The 17579-nt window shown below is 41.0% G+C and overlaps 2 protein-coding genes across 2 annotated transcripts in view; one reads left to right on the top strand and one right to left on the bottom strand.

The window, feature by feature from the left end:
* The window catches only part of LOC129355440 (potassium voltage-gated channel subfamily H member 8-like), a 28301-nt gene extending 13765 nt beyond the window's left edge, over window positions 1–14536 (bottom strand). The window contains 10 exon segments of the mRNA XM_055025024.1: window positions 147–346; window positions 794–898; window positions 901–1164; window positions 2898–3105; window positions 4191–4348; window positions 5118–5376; window positions 5531–5676; window positions 6679–6810; window positions 6903–7136; window positions 14154–14536. Of these exon segments, the coding sequence (XP_054880999.1) occupies window positions 147–346; window positions 794–898; window positions 901–1164; window positions 2898–3105; window positions 4191–4348; window positions 5118–5376; window positions 5531–5676; window positions 6679–6810; window positions 6903–7136; window positions 14154–14229 (1782 nt within the window). The 5' untranslated portion in view covers window positions 14230–14536.
* A 1354-nt stretch (window positions 14537–15890) lies between these two features.
* LOC129355439 (protein FAM184A-like) overlaps window positions 15891–17579 on the top strand; it is a 37274-nt gene continuing 35585 nt past the window's right edge. The window contains exon 1 of the mRNA XM_055025022.1: window positions 15891–15980. The gene's annotated coding sequence lies outside the window, so the exon portion shown is untranslated. The remainder of the gene's footprint in view (window positions 15981–17579) is intronic.

Genomic DNA, 17579 nt, shown 5'->3' with positions numbered 1-17579 from the left:
TTCATCTTCTTAGTAGTATTTATATTTGCTGAATGCCACATTATGAGAGACGTAACATGTCAGAGTCGTTTCTGAATGTCTCGACGTTTGCGTCCATCCATCCATCCATCCATCCATGTGCGATTCATGCAGTTGAGCCCTCCTACCTCGCTGACGTCGATGCCGTTGTTGACGGACCAGGTTGTCTGGAAGCACTCCATCATGCGCTGCTCCAAGGCCTTCGGTAGCCGATGCACTCGGATGAAGTCCTTCAGGTCCTTGGTGCGGGTGTGGTAGAGGGAACGACGCGAGTACATCCTCTGAATGATGGCCGTCACATTTCCGAAAACCACAGCATGCATTAAGGCTACGGAGGAGATAGCAGAAGGGATTCAAGGGCTTTATATGAGCTCTTCTCTTGTTGTTTTTTGTATTTTGTTTATATTCTCCTGCTGAAACCTCCAGGAGAGGAGCATTTCAAAGATTTCATAAAGCAATTCCCTTTAATCAGGTTCTGTCATCATATGTGGCGGTATGTTCAGAAAATGGCATGCGTTTACATTTGTGATGGTAGGCTGTTTCTTGGTTTTCCTCTCAATCATCCAGTTGACATATAATCTACGTAAAACACCAGCAGAAGGAGTAAAAAAAGCTTTGATGGTTGATATGAAGAAATGCCAGTGAGCTTTGGAGTGGTTGTTGGGTTTTTTTAACCTAACTTTAAAAGAAAATCTGCCAAATGTGTAAATTTTTTACAGATTAATCAACAGATTACGAAGATAATACTTCGTACAGCTGTTGAGGTTTAGCTCACCTCCGATCAGCATGGTGCAAATCGAGAAGATCTTCTCGGAGTCGGTGTTGGCCGAGACGTTGCCGAAGCCCACGCTGGTGAGACTGCTCAGCGCAAAGTACAGCGCGTCACATAGGAGCTCCTGACAGACGGCCCCCCGCTCAGCGTCATCCCCGAGCCGTTCAACATCCTCAGTCTGGTCCTGGTGCCGTTCCACTGGCTCGGGCCCGCCGCCGCCGTCACATTCAGCGCCTCCAGCCCTGAAGCGTTCCAGTGACTGGAGTTGGCAGCTGTCACTGCGCCATGAGTGGAATCCGAAACACCCAGCAGGGAGGTGAGAGGAGTCAGGAAGTACGGCGTTCCCAGACGTTTGGCCAGTTCATGGAGCCAGCCTGGAGGAGAAGAGGGACCGTCCAGAAGAGGTCGTTAGCGTCATGAAAACACGTAGGTGACCTTTTCTTTAAGGTTTTGCAGTGAAAACAATGTTTGGAGAGCAGCAGGAACTTTGTCATGTTTGTGAATTCAGATGGACAGTAATGGCTCTTTAACATTTCAGGAGATGTCAGGATGCATTTATTTTTGTGCATAGATGAGATCAGTCACCTTTTGGTGAATCTACAACGTTTTTATTTGTTGTTTGGAAGGAAACATTGATAGAAATGAAAAAAAAAGTTAGGTAGATGCAGACAGTAAGTAAATAACTTCCTGATACCGAAATGGTAAAGGTTTGCAGCCCAAGGAAGCTCAGTTGATGGAATAGAGTCACTGACTTTGCAGCAATCCCTTCTTTTGGTGCGAAAACAAATAAGAATTTTATGGCATTTACTATACAAAAACTACAAGATTTCTTTCTCAAGACTTAAAGGTTTCAGTAAAGTTCTGAAAAGGAACATTTAAGAGCCAGGAAAGGATCTGGTGTCATCCAAGAAAGTTTGGGGAAAATTCAAGGTAAAATCCAGAATGCATCTGTTTGAGTGAAGCTGCTGGAAATTTCAGATAGTCACCAGCAAGTCCAATTAAAGTTTCAGTAAAGGTCCTGGTAAGTTGCAGAGTATCTGGAAAGTTAATTTGCAAGTAACTAGTAAGTTCTACAAAACTATTTGATATGTTTCAGGAAGTACTTGATAAGTTTTGGGAAAATTAGTTTGGAGGTTTTAGGATAATAAGGAGTAAATTCTAGTTTTAATTGTTGTACTGGCACCTTATGGTCACCACTGAGATATGAATTTGCTTACCTACATGATTTCTTTCAACCAAAACAAGATCCCTTTCAGTGTTAAGATATATAGTATGCAAAATATTTTCCACATTTCCTCACGCAATGGAGATTATTATTATGATTTTGTCTTTCCTTTAAATTCAGAGTTTATCTTGTCTTTAGATGGTTATATTTCACAATGTGTTACGTTTTTAAAAAGACTTGTTCACACTTATTGGGATTTGAAAGCAGCTGAGGGTTACAAATGAAGGATTCTGAATTTGTGATTGTATTTTGCAATGTTCTAAAAGCCATGCATCCACATACTCATTAACCCTGAGTGTTGGAGCACTGCTCTGCCCATCGGAAGCAGTTTTTCTTGCTCAATTACACACCCTCTGATTAATGGCTGACCCTCTTCACCATCTGCACTGCAGCCCACCTCCAGTCTATGGTCATATTTGCATCCAAGCAGAGACCTCTTCATTTGTTTATGACCAGTCGCGACCTTTTTGTTCCATGCCCCAGAGCAGTATAGCCTCTAGCTTCACATACACCTTCATCGTCGTGTTGTTGTTTAGCACTGCTGAGCGCAGTGGGAGGGTGAACGGATCTCCAGAATTAGAAGTGTTTTCTCAGGAAGAGAACAGGCAAACGCCTAATGCCTGGATGCTCTGCTGGAAAGTAATTCACAATGAAGGACCATCTTACGTCTGGTGATACATGAGCTTTCTGGAAGGTTCAACAATTGAGTTTCTAAATAGCAGAGAGAGCTGCTGAAATATGTACGTCAGTACTTTAGACAAGAGTTGAGCTAAGATGATGGTTGATCATCAGGATGAATGATGAGGGACATCATTATGTTAGTTGTTTTCTGGTGGAAAGACATCCATCCATCCATCCATCCAAGCAGACTGATAGACCAACCTATGTCCCAGGAAGCGGGATTATTGGTCTCAATCTCGCTGCGGCCGATGAAGTACCAGACACAGGCCATCCAGTGAGCCAGTAGGGCGAATGTGGACATGAGCAGCGTGAGGACCACGGCGCTGTACTGTGAGTAGCGATCCAGCTTCTGCAGGAGGCGAAGAAGCCGAAGGAGACGCACCGTCTTCAGCAGGTGGACCCCAAAGTTCTGGGAAAAGGTTGAAGTCCAATAAAATGAAAAAAAGTCAGAAGAATTGGGTATTAGTAAGTGATAAGTTATTCTGAGATGGAGTAAACTGTTTTGAGTGACTTTAATCAGCCTGAAGTCAGAAAACTTTAGTCATTAGAATCACTCCTGTTTTTAAGGACACTTAAGCATTCAGAAATACAGGCTTATAATAGATTAAATAAGCATCTGATCAGAGATTAGTGATGGATAAATATGTTTATGTTGAAACTGGGACCCTATTGCAGTTATCATAGGTCAGATTGTCCTGCAGCATCATGTTTGTTTGAGTAGCAACAGGTGGTCTGAAAACTAAATCTGCTTACGCTACAGCTGAGCGGTGGATCTCTGCAGCCATTCCAGAGCTACCAAGGGCAACCTGGCTGCTTTTCATTGATTTTCATTGGTGAAATGCATTATGTTGTGTTGGTTTATTGCGTAAACTCTAGATAAAATACAATCAAATTCCATTGCTGTGACTTAATACAATCTGGAAGAGATGCAGGGTTATAAATTTATTGTTCATTCTCTGGTGTGTGATAACTTCATTGCCAGTTATTTTGTAGAGATCTAAAAGATCTCGTGATGCTCCCCACAGTTCAGTTTGCATTTTCAACAGCTTGCATCTTCTCGGCATCATTTATTTAATCTGGTTCCTTTAAACTGTAATTTATCCTCGGGCTCCTCATTTATCAGCCTAATCACCAGCTAACTAATGAGGAATTACACAGTAAAGCTTCAATTCTTAGTTTTTTTTCCTGTCTTTTCTGCAACAGTAAAACACATTTTGAAAGAGCTGCAATTCAGAGAAATATTGTTGTCCACACTCTAATTGCGAGCACTTGATATGATTTTGTTGCCATGGTGTTAGGCGAACATTTGCAGCCTTATTTAAAGTCTCCTTAAGTCAATGCCTGTAGAGAGACTAACAGCAGGGGGGAGCTACCGGGGGTAAAAAAGAATGACGTCTGCACACTTAAACGCCGGGAAGTGAAGGAGTGACCTTTTGTGTTTCCAACAAGAGAGGTCTGTCGGCTTATGGACGTCTTTGAATGCGTCAGACTCACCACACTGATGTTGAAGGCGTACAGAAGGTCAAAGGGCAAGGCTGCAATCAGGTCCACAAACAGCCAGGAAGTGACGTAATGAATGCAAATGGAGCGGGCGTCGTACACGACCTGCCCCGATGTGCTAACGTAGGTCGTTCTGAAATTTAGGACAATATCTGCAACGTAAACAGAGTGTCAGAGTCACAATCACTTACTTCTGCTGCACAAAATATTGGGATGTATGCTTATTTTCAAAACCTAATGTTTTACCAGATGGGGAATGTTCAGCAAAAACTAGAAGCTTAGCTGGAAAACTTTAATGAAACAAGGAGGGTTGCAAATCAACAGCTTTCATGTCATACAAAAATAACTAAAGAAATTAAACTTTCATTATTTCTTAATTTTTTTTTTTGTTATTTTAGTCCGAAGACACCAAAAAACATGGAAGATTTCATTGCTTTATGTGTACGAGATGTTATCAGTGAGTATTGAGTATTTCTCTTCCCAAACAGAAGTTATCTTTCCATACACCTGGCCAGGCACCACAAATTTCACTCTCAGGTTGACCCAGATTACAGATATGAAAAAATAAAACTCAGGGCAAACTGTGTTCACCCAGACCTGGAGTTTGTTATGGATGGGATGTGAGCTTGACCTGGTTTGTGAAATCGTTCAGGGAAATAAATCACTCGGACAGTCAATGGCAAATTGTGACAGAGGGAGATGTTTCAAGGGCTGAGGGAAACATATGCTGCATAAACTGTACAGCACGTCAAGGAATCCGATTACATGGCACACTTCAAAGTTGCAGTGTTGCGAAGGAAATCAGATGTAGGTGGAGTACGATCCATCGTAAAAAAATAACCAAGGATGAGAGCTCAGTAATGCTTCTGCCAAAGTAAAACAATTGAATAAATAAATGCATATGAGACATAGAAACCTTACCGATGATGAAAAGTATCTCCACCAGGATGTCGCTGACACTCGGAGGGTTTCTGGCCGCTGAGGCGCCGTCTTCTCGTATCTCCACAGCGGTGAAGCAGACGTTGTAGGGAACAGTGACGGCTACGTAGAAGGTGGCCAGAAGGATGAGCCAGTCCCAGCCGGCCTTGAACGCACCGTAGTGAAGGAGGATGAAGCGGGACTTTTGGACATCGGCCACCTTATACTCTGGGATTGGGTTGGCATTGGCTCCGAGAACACTCTTCAAACAGAGAAGCACGTGTAACCAAAACATCAATCTTGGAAGGCTCAAAACAAATACTTGTTCTAATGGGTCATTCCTTCAATCTCTACCACCCATCCACCTGGATTACAACAGCGCTCGGTACAAGATGCTCAAACACAGTATGTCTCACATTGTTGATTTTCAATTTGCTCTTGGTTTTGTCCTGTTTCTGGAGATGACCAGACAGATGGTAGAGGACGGCCCGACTGCGCCGGCGCTCCATGTTGCACCCCGGGGGGCGATTGACCTGATGGACCTCCAGGCCCGTTTCCTCATCTGAAAAAAATCCACAAAAAAGTCCAACATGCCAACTTATTCATGGCTCAGTATTCATGTAAAACCACAGAAAAATTTCCAAATACTGAACCATGAATTGTACATGATACATTATTAAATCTTACTAAGTCTTGCCTCCCTTGACTTCCATATAAATACTTTAAAAAAAAGAGAGGTTACGGATTTAAACGGCACCCCCAAAGCTTTCATTGGTCTCAGTTTCTGCATTTGCAGGCCTTAGCTTGTCTCTGTGTTGCATTTATCAGTTGCTTCTTCTAACTGCATTACAAAGGCAGGAAGCAGCTCTGTGGAAACGCAATGCTATCTTCTTACAACCCTCTGCTGCTGTTGCAGGGTTTAGTTATTATGGTTGTCAAAGAGCCGAGCAGCGACTTGCAGGAATGCACAACCGTTGACTGCGGCGGGAAGGACTGGGGAAGCCGGAGCGTTGATGAAAGTTTTCCTGGCTTTTCCTCACAGAGAAACAAGGAGCATCAAATCAATCACATCCTGAGATGTGATTGATTTGAAGTGTTTATTTGGGCGAGGGAGAAAAACTTACAAAAAGAATGTCACATTTTCAGATGTTTGTATTTGATTGTGAGTATTTAACCTTCTTTCACTTCTAATCCCCAGAAAGAAAAGATGCAGCCTGAACTTTTCCTACAACTCCTGTGTACGGTGCGTGAAATGCCACAGAAATTATTTGTTTATTGCACAGTGTCCACATTTTAATGTATTTAGCATATTGGCTTGGCTGCCATCATACCACTTTGGCATGTTTATTCACCAAAGTGGGAGGAAGTCCTGAGCAGAACGGAGGATTCATAACCAAAGCGAAACAGCTGGAAGAACCCAATAAATTTCTGAATTTTTTTTTTTTACCTCTTATCTAACTCCCTTCTTAATAAAAGCTCAGCTGCAATCCCTCCACTGAATCATTTCATGTAAATTACAGTGAAATTGGATTTTTTTTTTTCTTTTTCTCATTTTCTCGCTCACCGGTGTCAGAATCATTGCCCCGGTCCAGGTCCTTATTTTCTGTGATGTCCTTGTGCGAGACCAGGAAGAGAACCACCTCGCTCTTCTCATTCTTGATGGGAACTATGTCCAGCAGACACCAGAACTTGGAGCCTTTTGTTGGATAAGTGCAAACATGAACATCATTTTTTAAATATATATATAATTATTGAAGATGATTGAGTGTGACAGTGCCTTCTCCTTACCGCTCTTCTTGTACAGAACGATCTCAGTCTTGAACTCCCGCCGTTCGTCCAGAGCCTTTTGCATCTGTGAGGTGATCCGGTCGCTGGTCTCGGCGCCGTACAGGAAGTGACACATGCAGCTCTTCTGCATCAGCTCGCCGCGGGCGAAGCCGGTCAGCTCGCAGAAGCCATCGGAGCAGTAGACGATGGGGAAGACGGACTGGACCTGCGCGTTTCCAAGAACGAAGTTACTGTCTGGGTAGAGGGAAGAAAACAAAGACGGCACACAGAGAAAGAAAAGACAGTTAGTGGTACCACAGAGTTCTTGTTTTGTTGCTGTTTTCCCTTCACACTTAGTTGCTTTAAATCATCACTCAAATTTCTGTTGTCGGACGATGGTAAGCTATGTAAAAACATTTTTTCTTTTGGACAGATGAGTCACAAACCTACTGACAGCGTAAAGTAGACTGACGGAACAAATCCAAGAACGGAAAACAAAACTCATTCATAGGTCTGCAGGTCATCTGTTACTGAATTTGATCTGTCTCAACTAAGGTCAGAGTTCAGCAAAAAGGAAGATAGACTATGTGAAAGTTGCATCCTTAGCAGAGCTCCAATGTTCATTTATCAAAAAACGAACAAGTTCAATGATCTTCACGGCTTTTGCGAAAATATCTTTATTTTTGTATTGATGAGACAAACAATTGATGTGCAGTGAAACCGTGTAAATGTGATGGAAAACAAAAACAACAGCATCATGTAATGCTGTTTACATGACAGCACCAAATGCATAATTTTCATTAGAAACATCTGGGCTTTCCTTCCCGCTGTTCACAAACAAAGCCAGCCGGAAGAATGTGGGCCAATTGTGAAGCGCCTCTTTAAAAATGAATTGCGCTACTCGCCCCGTCATTATTTATCAAGTTGAGAGGTCTTGACCTACAATTTCAGGATTTCATGCTAATTCACAGAAGGCAACATTTATGCAAAAACATCCTCTCTTGGTCTTCTTCTGCATTTGGAACTATGCTCTAGAAAGCAATTCATTCCACTTTGAAGGCGAGTCTTTCAGGAGAATTTAGCGCCTCCTGATTTTCAATGAACTCCACATCACTTCCATTCTCTTTTGTTTCTCTTCTTATCCGTTTTAGTTCACATCACCTCTGCTCTGCCGCCTCTATTCCCTCTGCAAGGCTTTATTTTAGAGAAGTGTTATTGCAAAAATCTGAAACTATATTGCTTTGAGCGACAAAGATAACCTGTAGCTACGAGGCAAAGGGGGTTATAAAAAGTCATGTGTGCCTGTCATCAGCCTGCAGCTATCATAGCACTAACAGTTTTCACAAGGTTTCTACAAAGAGGTAGATAATTGTCGGAATAAATTGTTCTTTGAAGGAAATACTTTTTTGTATGCTTCATCTTATTACTTAATCTTTATAACTTAAATTTAACATTTTGCAATTCAGTTTTCATCCATATTTATTCCCACCCTAGTAAAGGGATTTTTCTCACCAAGATTTTAAAGTTTTCCACCGGCACTGATTGCGAATCAAAACGACTGCATGCTTGTGAATGACTATAAAGTTATCAGACAGTGACAAAAGCCGCAGTTTTGACGAGCGATTTGACAGCCTGAGGTATTGGAACAATCTGGACTGCGGACATAATGAAATGTAAAGAGGTGAAACTGACGACTCGCACAGCGGGAGGCATTCATTTTGCAGGGAGATAATTAAAACCCCACCGGAATGAATCTGGAGGACCGGAGCGCTCACTTTGAAGAATGCGAGCAATAAAAAGACGGACAGAAGAATAAATGATGGGAGCGAGAAGACGAGCGGACACAGCAGAGATCAGCAGAGACGATGAACGGCGGATAATGAAGTTTTATGATTTGTATGTTAACAAAGAACGTTAATCTAAACACGAGTCTGATAAACAGCCTCTCAGTGCTGAAGGAAGCACATGTGCAAGAGGGAGGTTTTGTTGCTTGTATATGAAAATTGCTCATTACAACAAAGTGGACTTGGAAGTGATGCGCTTCTAAAGTTAGAATAAATACTCAAAGATTTTATCTGTGATTTTATTTTTTAGTTATGAAAAAGAAAATATGTCATCCTGGAGTTTAAAGTGAGTGGTATTATTTATACAGGAGCTGATCATGGGTTATGGTGAATGGTTTTGTTTTGAACAAAACCAGACTGAATGCAGTGCAGTGCACACAAACATGTCAGATTTGACCTTTCACCTACTTGAAATCCTTTTTTTTAACCATTATATTTCTTTACCTTCAGATTTGATTTGGTCTGGGTTCATCTGTGACAATGAGTTATCCACCTTGTCTCCTGCTTGTTGTTAACACAAGTATTGCTACAAGTGTGGCCCCTGCTGGAGATTTTTACTGTTTGAAACGGTGACTGCTAACGTCTTCTCCTCAAAACCCCACTTTCATTTGAATAATTTTCTGTGAGTTATTAATCTTTTTCCCAGCTTCTATCTCCTGCTCAGGTCTTGCAAATACAATACAGATCTCCAAGCAGTAGAGGAACTTGGCACAGAACGCAAGGTGCAGTGAGTCAGACGGATTTACGCCGACGGCAGTGGCGGCGGCAATGTCGTCTCCTTGAGCGTGTCATTTCCACCAGGTGTGCTAAATAGACGGGGGAAAGGATGTAATATTGTCTGATTGTTCAAGAGGCTGTGTGATGAAGCAGAGGGTGGAGGCTCACTGTGATTCTGAGCCATAAGTATGACGCCGCCAGAGACTTTAAAGACTGTGAGTGTATAATAGGATTGGATGAATCACTTTGCAGAGGAAAAAAAACAAGTCTTGTGATTTTGGGATGATTAACTGGCAGAAAAGATGAACATTACAAGTCAGATCTTTGCATTTAAATATTTTGAATTGTTTTCAATTCATTGATCCATTTGTTTTGTTCTTCTTCTTCTTTCATTCAGCGCCTGCTCTCTCCCCAGGCGCCAGGCAGGTCCGTCCCATCCCCACTGCAATCCGGGTGTAATAACGATGAGCTGAACTACAAACCCCCGTCACGCTCAGCCGCTGAGCTCAGGGAACCCCGATAAACCCTGAGCGGTGCTTACACTGCGGCTGTGACAGCCAGGCTCACCAACGCTCCACCAAATACACGACCGCAATCGATGCAAAGAACTGAACAGTTTAAGTTTGAAGGTGAGAACATCTTGACTCAGCATATGATGCCACACGTAATAAAAAACAAAAAACAAACAAAAAAAACGGGTAATCCAGTTCAGTAAACAAAACTCAAATATAATCCATTACACACAGTTTCTTTTGATGATAATTTGAATAACTTTCTCAGTAAGTTCTAGTTACATAACACCAATAAAAATACAGAAACGTTATGTTTAGGCCACCAGTGAGGAGGCCTGTGGTAAAATAAGCTGTCTTGTTCACAAGCATATGAATGGAAAATTGAGTGGAAGGAAAATGTGTGGAAGAAACGGTTGCAAACATTGATGATTTGTGGGAGATTTCCAAGGGATGGACCGACAGTTAAGCATGCCGGTGATAGTGTGATGGTTTGTGAAGTTCAATTCAAGCCCAGTGGGTTACATATCAGAACAATGATCTGCAGGTTCACCTCTCAACAGCCGGAAACACTCCCAAGTGTGACTGATTTACAAGGATTCTGTAAAGTAGAGTGGGAAAAATTCCTTCACGGTGATTATCACAATAGCTTGAGAGCAACTGTTTCACTTCCTTCATTAGATTTTTAAAATAAGATGCTTTTTTGATTATGACATTTTCCTAGCTTTCCAAAGCAATTGCAAAACAATCCTTTTGATTCTACTAACGCCAACAGGAGATATGTTGTTAGCATTCATCTTCACTGCTCTGTCTCTAATGTGCGACCGACATAGTGACGTAAAACTATGCGTTCGTCTTGTTGGGTTGCTCTGGGTTGTATCATTTACATTGGAAGAGACTTCAATCATGTTTTTTTTTAGCTGTTATCTCAAACATGCACAGCGTACGGAAATCTTTGCACATCAGACACTACGGCGTGTTTAAGAGAGATAGCTGTAGTCGCTCAGCATGACATAGTTTGGAACTGATACTGCAGTTCAGCTGCACTGGGAACGTTGCCGTCTGAATTACCAAATACCAAACATGAGTGCTGATGTCCTTGTTAACAGATCAGATTGTTGGTTATTTGATCCATAGAGCACCTGTTCCTAACTAACGCTCCAGGAGAATAGGATTAATTTCTCTTCAGGATCAATTAAGTACTTTTGAATTTAATTTGATACTCGGTTGTTTGATGTAAAGATCATCTTGTTGGTCACTTTTCCATGACATTGCATAAAAGCCAATTGGTGTTCACTGACTTGACATTTTTTGTGTGTTATCAACACAAATCTGATGATTTGATGATTTCTGCAAAACTAAAATTTGTCTTGAAGATTTTTCTCTCACTGCTTTATCCTTGGGTGTCATTTTAGTTTTGCTTTGATCCCCATGTTCAGCATTTCAAAAAGTATCATCACCAGGTAACCAGCACACCAACCTCTCAATGCAGAGTGAAACCTTTTTCTGATTAAACACTTGAAAACGAGAGAGCAGAGAAGCACATTACGGAGGAATCCAAATGCATCAGAGGAGGCAAGAGCCAAATTATCAGCAGCCTTCTCCTCGAGCTCTTGGGAATAAAAAATCAGCCTCACTTATCTACCTGCAAAAAACACCTGCAGTCTGTCCAGAGGGACGGTTTTGTCCCTCGGGGCGATGCGGGGTTAGCCTGGATGACGGCATCATTTGGTTTTTGCTTGCAGCTGACCACAGATGTGAGGCTCAAGCCACATCTATGTCACCAGAAATCGAGGAGGAAAGAAGACGGATTGTGCTGATCCAAAAATGAATCTAATCGAATGAACTGAACTGCATTAGGAAGATTTGTGGGTTTAAATTCCCAAACTGGACTACAGAACTCTTTTCGATAATTTTTAAAGACATTTTGACACAATTTACTACATAAAGCTTTTAAAATTATTCAGGTTGCAAAATATATGAAACCGTTAATTAAGCTTGCTAAACTTGAGCTTAACAATTGCTAATAAAGAGCATCAATAAAGAGCACAGAAGATGTAAGATGTAAATGAATACGGGTAGTGATTATTGATCAACTATTAAGACCGATAGAAAACTTAATTCTCCCAGATATTCCCGATCATCAGTATTTGATTGATTATTCCATCTTATGGAAGCATAAATATAAACACCAGCAATGTTTATCTTGTATATAAATATCTAAATATACATTTCCTTTGGTTTGGATCTCCATTTCAGAACGGAGCATCTCCATGCTTGTTGGGATGCGCCTTCAGGACCTCGTTATGTAAGACGCTTAAACTGGAACAATGACTGTTTGCGTGTTGATTGACAGGAGTCTCTTTACACTAAATGTGGGGTTAATACTCACAGGGATGAGCTCAGAGGGATTTGCAGCGAGAGCAAACCAGATGAATGCTGTTTGGATGTGAGATGTTTGACAGCGTTAATGAATGACCCCGACAAGCCTCTCATAGATGGTTCAAATCTGCTTTGTCGCTCTGATGATTCTTATTTTTAGAACCAAGAATTTCCAAGTTTTTTGGCGAGACTTGGACATTTATCGAGAGGAATTGGTGGAGGATTTAAGCCTGCAGATGTGCAAAGCTGGCGGGAAACGCACAGCCAAGGCTTGCGGCCGACTCCGCGGCAAAGGCTGATTGATTAAAAACGATTCAGGGCATCGCCAGATCGAATAGGAAATGATTAAATCTTTGAAAAACGTCAATTTCACTTTCCCACACCCCCTACCTGTCCTGCCCTCACAGGACTGACTGACTGACTGACTGACTGGCATGTTTGAATGTGGATTAAAAGCGGCGCTGTGTGGAAGCGTGACGGACAGTTGTCACATTCAAACATTTCAGCAAACACCTTGGAATAAATTACAAATCTGCATTAATTACCCCTATAGATTAAAGGACAGTAATATATTATGCAGGAGCTGAATGTATTCCCACCACAGATGCTGGCAGGAGCCCACACATTTGCATAGTAAAAGTGATGACCTGGTTTTTCCACTGAATTGAATATTTTGGGAGGGATGCAGGGGAAAGCAAACTTGCTCTCAATTTTAAAAGGTAAAACTTCAACAGAGTGTCCAGGCTGCAGAGCCTCAAACATGTTCTGCTTTGTCTCGTTGTTTTCTGCCTTATCTCAGTTGCTGGTCTGTTTCTATGGGTTGTGTTGGATTTTCTACATTAGGTTTGTAGTGTACTGGATTTATTATGACTATATTTGAATGTAATTTACATTTGATGAGACTAACCAACACCAAGTAGTGCATAATTGTAACAAAACTGGAAAAGGATACACTATTATCATTCTCAGTATACAGTGAATGCACCTTGACCTTTTCTTTTTGTGCATTTCTATCAACTTTGTGGCCAGCATCAATTTCTCAATTAGATTTAGATCCAGACTTTGATTGGTCCACTCTAAATGCTTCAACCTAAGCAGTTCCATGAGTCATTGTTGTTTTCCTTCTGGCCATCATGATGCTACCACCACCGTGTTTCACCATGTGACAGTTTTCCTCATTAATGTAACAGCACTTTCATTTTGCTGTCTTGTTTCTTCTCCATAGCTTGTCTTACGGCTTTTACATTACACACGTTTGGACTTTAATTATTAATTAAGTTATCGCCTTTTTTGTCGAGGAGAGTGTGCACAAACAAGGAATTGTAATATGTATGAACACTGTTTACTTAAATAAAGATAAGTTGGAATAGTTGGTTGTACTGGGTTTTCTCATTACAGATGCGTATTTGCATAAACGACCTTCTTCACAACTTTATGTTGGTTTATCACATGCAATCGCCATAAACTGAGTAGATGTCTGCATTTTAAATATTGAAAAATATGTGATTACTACTCTCCATTCTAATTTTTTTAATCTTTTGTGAAAATCTTTGCACATTAGACAAGGATTAGCACTTCTTGTGTCCATTTTTAACATTTTTCACAACTTCTTAGCTGCATGCATAAGTAGGAATCTCTGTCTTCAAATTAGGAACCAGACCAACACGAGTTTACTTCTTTGGATTAATTCATCATGATTTATTTCCCAAATCAGCAAGTTAATTGTTTTCCCCGAGTTTCATATTTCTACAATAAACAAATCTGACCAAGAGCAGAAATAAAAGAAGTCCCTAAAGTGACAGGAAAGGCGGTGCACTCACGGGTCCCGTCGAACCGAGTGGCGATGGTATCCAGGAAAGTGTTCTGAGGCGCGATCAGACCCCGCATCACCGGCATCCGGGAGCGCGTCGAGCCGCGTCTCTCCCTGCGCTCCGAGCCATGGCTCTCCGCGGGGGTGGTCACGAAGCCCGGCAGGAACCTGGAGGAGTTCCCCGGCGCTCCTCCCAAGCCCTGGAGGAGGGCGCCGAGACGAGACAGCCGGGACTCCACGGTCCGTGGTTGTTTCCGCCGAGCACCGCGCGGGTGATCCCGGCTCGCGGAGGTGCAGAGATGGAGTCGCTGGAGGCAGGCGAAGGGGGTCGAGGATGGAGGGATGGAGGGACCGCGGCGAGGTTGGTCACATTTACGCACGGATGTGCTGCAACGCCACCCCGCTCACCTCCCCCTTTGCCTCTCTCTTCCTCTCCTCCTTTGCAGCTCAAACACTTTCTTCTCTCCAAACATTCGCCCTCCTCAGCATGCTGACTGAAAAAGCTTTTCCTTTTTTTTCTTTTCCTCCCTTCCCCCATTTCTGTCTCTTTAAAATTCAGTCTTTTCCTCACCTCCCATTCTTTAATCTCCTGGTGAATGCTGATGAAGGTTTAATAATACGTGTCATTATTATGTTATTAGTAATAAAATACTAGCACTGCAGTCTGTCGCGTTTCACACTTGAAGCTGCTGAATTCACTTCCAGAACAAAATGAGCAACTCCGTCAGGATTTGGCATATTAAAAAGATTCCTCGAGATTAAATTCATTTTGCAATTAATGTTAATTTTTCATGTAAGTGTTTTCAATGAGAACTCCCAGCTTAGGTGTCATGATATGGAAATGTTTTCATATTATGCTGTTTGAGCTATTATCTCAGGGATTATGGATTATGAACAGGAAACAGGTGATCTGAATATGCAGCATAGCAGGAAAAGAAAAGCTGCAAACAAGTGAGGAAGGACGGGACTTAAATGAGGTCAGGTTTGACGTCCTCTGTAATATTTATTTTGATAAGAATAAAAGTTTGAGTCAGCGGGCGCTCACAAATGATAACATTTAAGAAGAGTTTATTCACACCCCTGATAAATTACCTAAACATAAACTCATCATTCTCTGCAGGACAACAATCAACAACATTGGAAGATTTTAGCATTATGTTGCAAATATTAGTTTTTTGTTTAACTTTTGTTTTTTGTTGTTTTTTTCCAAACAGATTTAGTTCTGACCTGATTGATTTTCTGAAAGCACAACGTAAGTTGGAAAAATGATTCACTGAAGTTGTAGCTACTTGTTCTTGTAGTACATTTATCTTTTCATTTTAAGTCCTTAATGAAATTTAAAAATATTATTGCCAATAATGTTTACTTTGAGAACACCTGGCAAAAAACCCCCAAAACAATTACGCCATTTAAATTCTGTGAGCAACTGATATTCATTCTTAAGATTTGTTGACAAAGCCACAAGGTTTGTTGTGTCTCTAGGGGAAGTTTTTATTCCCTAGAGACACAGAAAGTCAAGGATGAGCTGGAATCTTCAAATTTACTGTCAAACTCCAGCAAAATCAAATCAAATCAAACAAAGCATTTGTAAGTTACGGAGGTCGGATTCCCACTGCAGAATTTCACAAAATACAAACTTTTTAAAAGCGCATTAAAGCAATAAATCTAATACTTCTGTTTTATGTTTATGCAGTTTGACCAGCTGGTATTTTGATGTTGATTCTGAAGCTTTCCATTTGCTCTCCAGGTGCACCCGAGTGTGAAGCATTCGATTTTCTTCCCTGACTCTTCCCTCTGCAGTTGACTCGGATGAGGCAAGACTGCATGGACCCACTTGGTGAGGATCGGTTCATTGTATAGCATAATATTTTGAGTTTCTGCAAGGTGATCACTTTTTGGCAGAAGTAGCAGATAAGACAGCCATTCTGCAGGAAATGTCTGGACTTCCCATCTTAACTTCTGACACCAATAAAATTTCTATAAGTGTTTTATTGCGACTTGACTTGAAATTGCTACAAAAAGACCTTCGATGATAAACTTAGCCAATTCCAATATGCAGCTTGGTGCTCTTCCCTGTGGTTTATTGTTGCCAGATTTTCCTGAAAACCATTCAGGGTTGCCGCTCATAGACTTCCTGCTGCACAACAGAATCCAAATAAACCTCTCCGAAGGAGGACTTTAAATAAGCCCAGTGTAAATACCATAAAACTGATATATTCCTTTCCTCTCAGCCTGTGACTGTCTTGGACTGACCAAAACTTTCATTTTTGTTAGAAAAAGCCATGTGGGAATCCCTGCTTGTCTTAGAATGCCTCTTATATAACAAAAGCATCACTTTGTCATCACTTCAGAGTGTCTGGAACATCTTAGCTCTAAAGTTTTCACACCTGCTGCACTTTAGCTACTTCGAGATTCCCAAACGTCTCTCGGAGAGGAAACCAGCCATAAGTAAACTTCTGTTCCAATCACTTTCAAAACAAGAAGCGAGTTGCATTTGATGTCACCTAGTGCTTTTCTCATTACATGCTGAGATATAGACATCGATTCATGCTGTGCTGTGAGCAAGAATTATCTGCCTTGCAGGTTTCTTCTTTTTTTGCGCTTTTGTCACACTTGAATGTTCAAAAGCATTTTAATATCCATGTGCAGTCATGTCATGTCACAAGGCAGATGCTAAATTGAACCTCTGCACCTGCTACAGAGCTACCTCCTGGTAGGTTGAAATAAAAACAAATTTGCTCAACAGATTCTCGCCACTCCTTATTTTGCTCCTCTTTCTGCCATCTGCAGCCCATAAGTTAAGAAGGTACTGCCATCTGCAGGAAATAACGCACAATTGAAAGGAATGGAGAGCTCAATGTATAGCAAGCTATTTGAATATTTATTCCATAATTACTACCAAAAGTGATGTCTAATAACTCTATCTAACAGATCTATCTCTGTCTAACTACATCTATCTAACATGAACAAACAAGATTTTGTGTTAAGTATTTGGGTTAAAAAGCAAAACATGTGAGCTGTTCTACCCAAATTCTGTCAAACATAAAACTATTAGCTGTTGGTATATTGCACAAAATCTAACTAAAGTATGTTTGAGGTTGTTTGTGTGTAAACGTATTAAAAAAAATGTTTGAGGCATATTAAAACTTTTGCAGATAGCATATTAAAGTCAAATCATAAAATCATCACAAAAAGTAAAAAGATGACGTATATTCAAAAATGTAAAGGTGAAAATATAAAGTTGAACAACAGTCTGCAGTTCAACAGTAACTTTCACCTTTTTTCTATTAATAAATAAAATAAAAATTTCATCTCTTTTTGTAGTTGAAGCTTTCTACCACTAGAGGTCAGTGTAGGATCGATCGATGCTGCAGCGCACTATTTTTGGCATATTGAGCCTTCTATTATTTTACTCTAATTCATTTTAGGTGATTAT

This window comes from Poeciliopsis prolifica, unplaced genomic scaffold (genome assembly GCF_027474105.1).
Source record: "Poeciliopsis prolifica strain line A6 unplaced genomic scaffold, Auburn_PproV2 SCAFFOLD135, whole genome shotgun sequence".
Lineage (NCBI taxonomy): Eukaryota > Metazoa > Chordata > Actinopteri > Cyprinodontiformes > Poeciliidae > Poeciliopsis > Poeciliopsis prolifica.
Note: the sequence above shows the minus strand (reverse complement) of the source record. Positions and strands in the feature narration are given on the sequence as shown.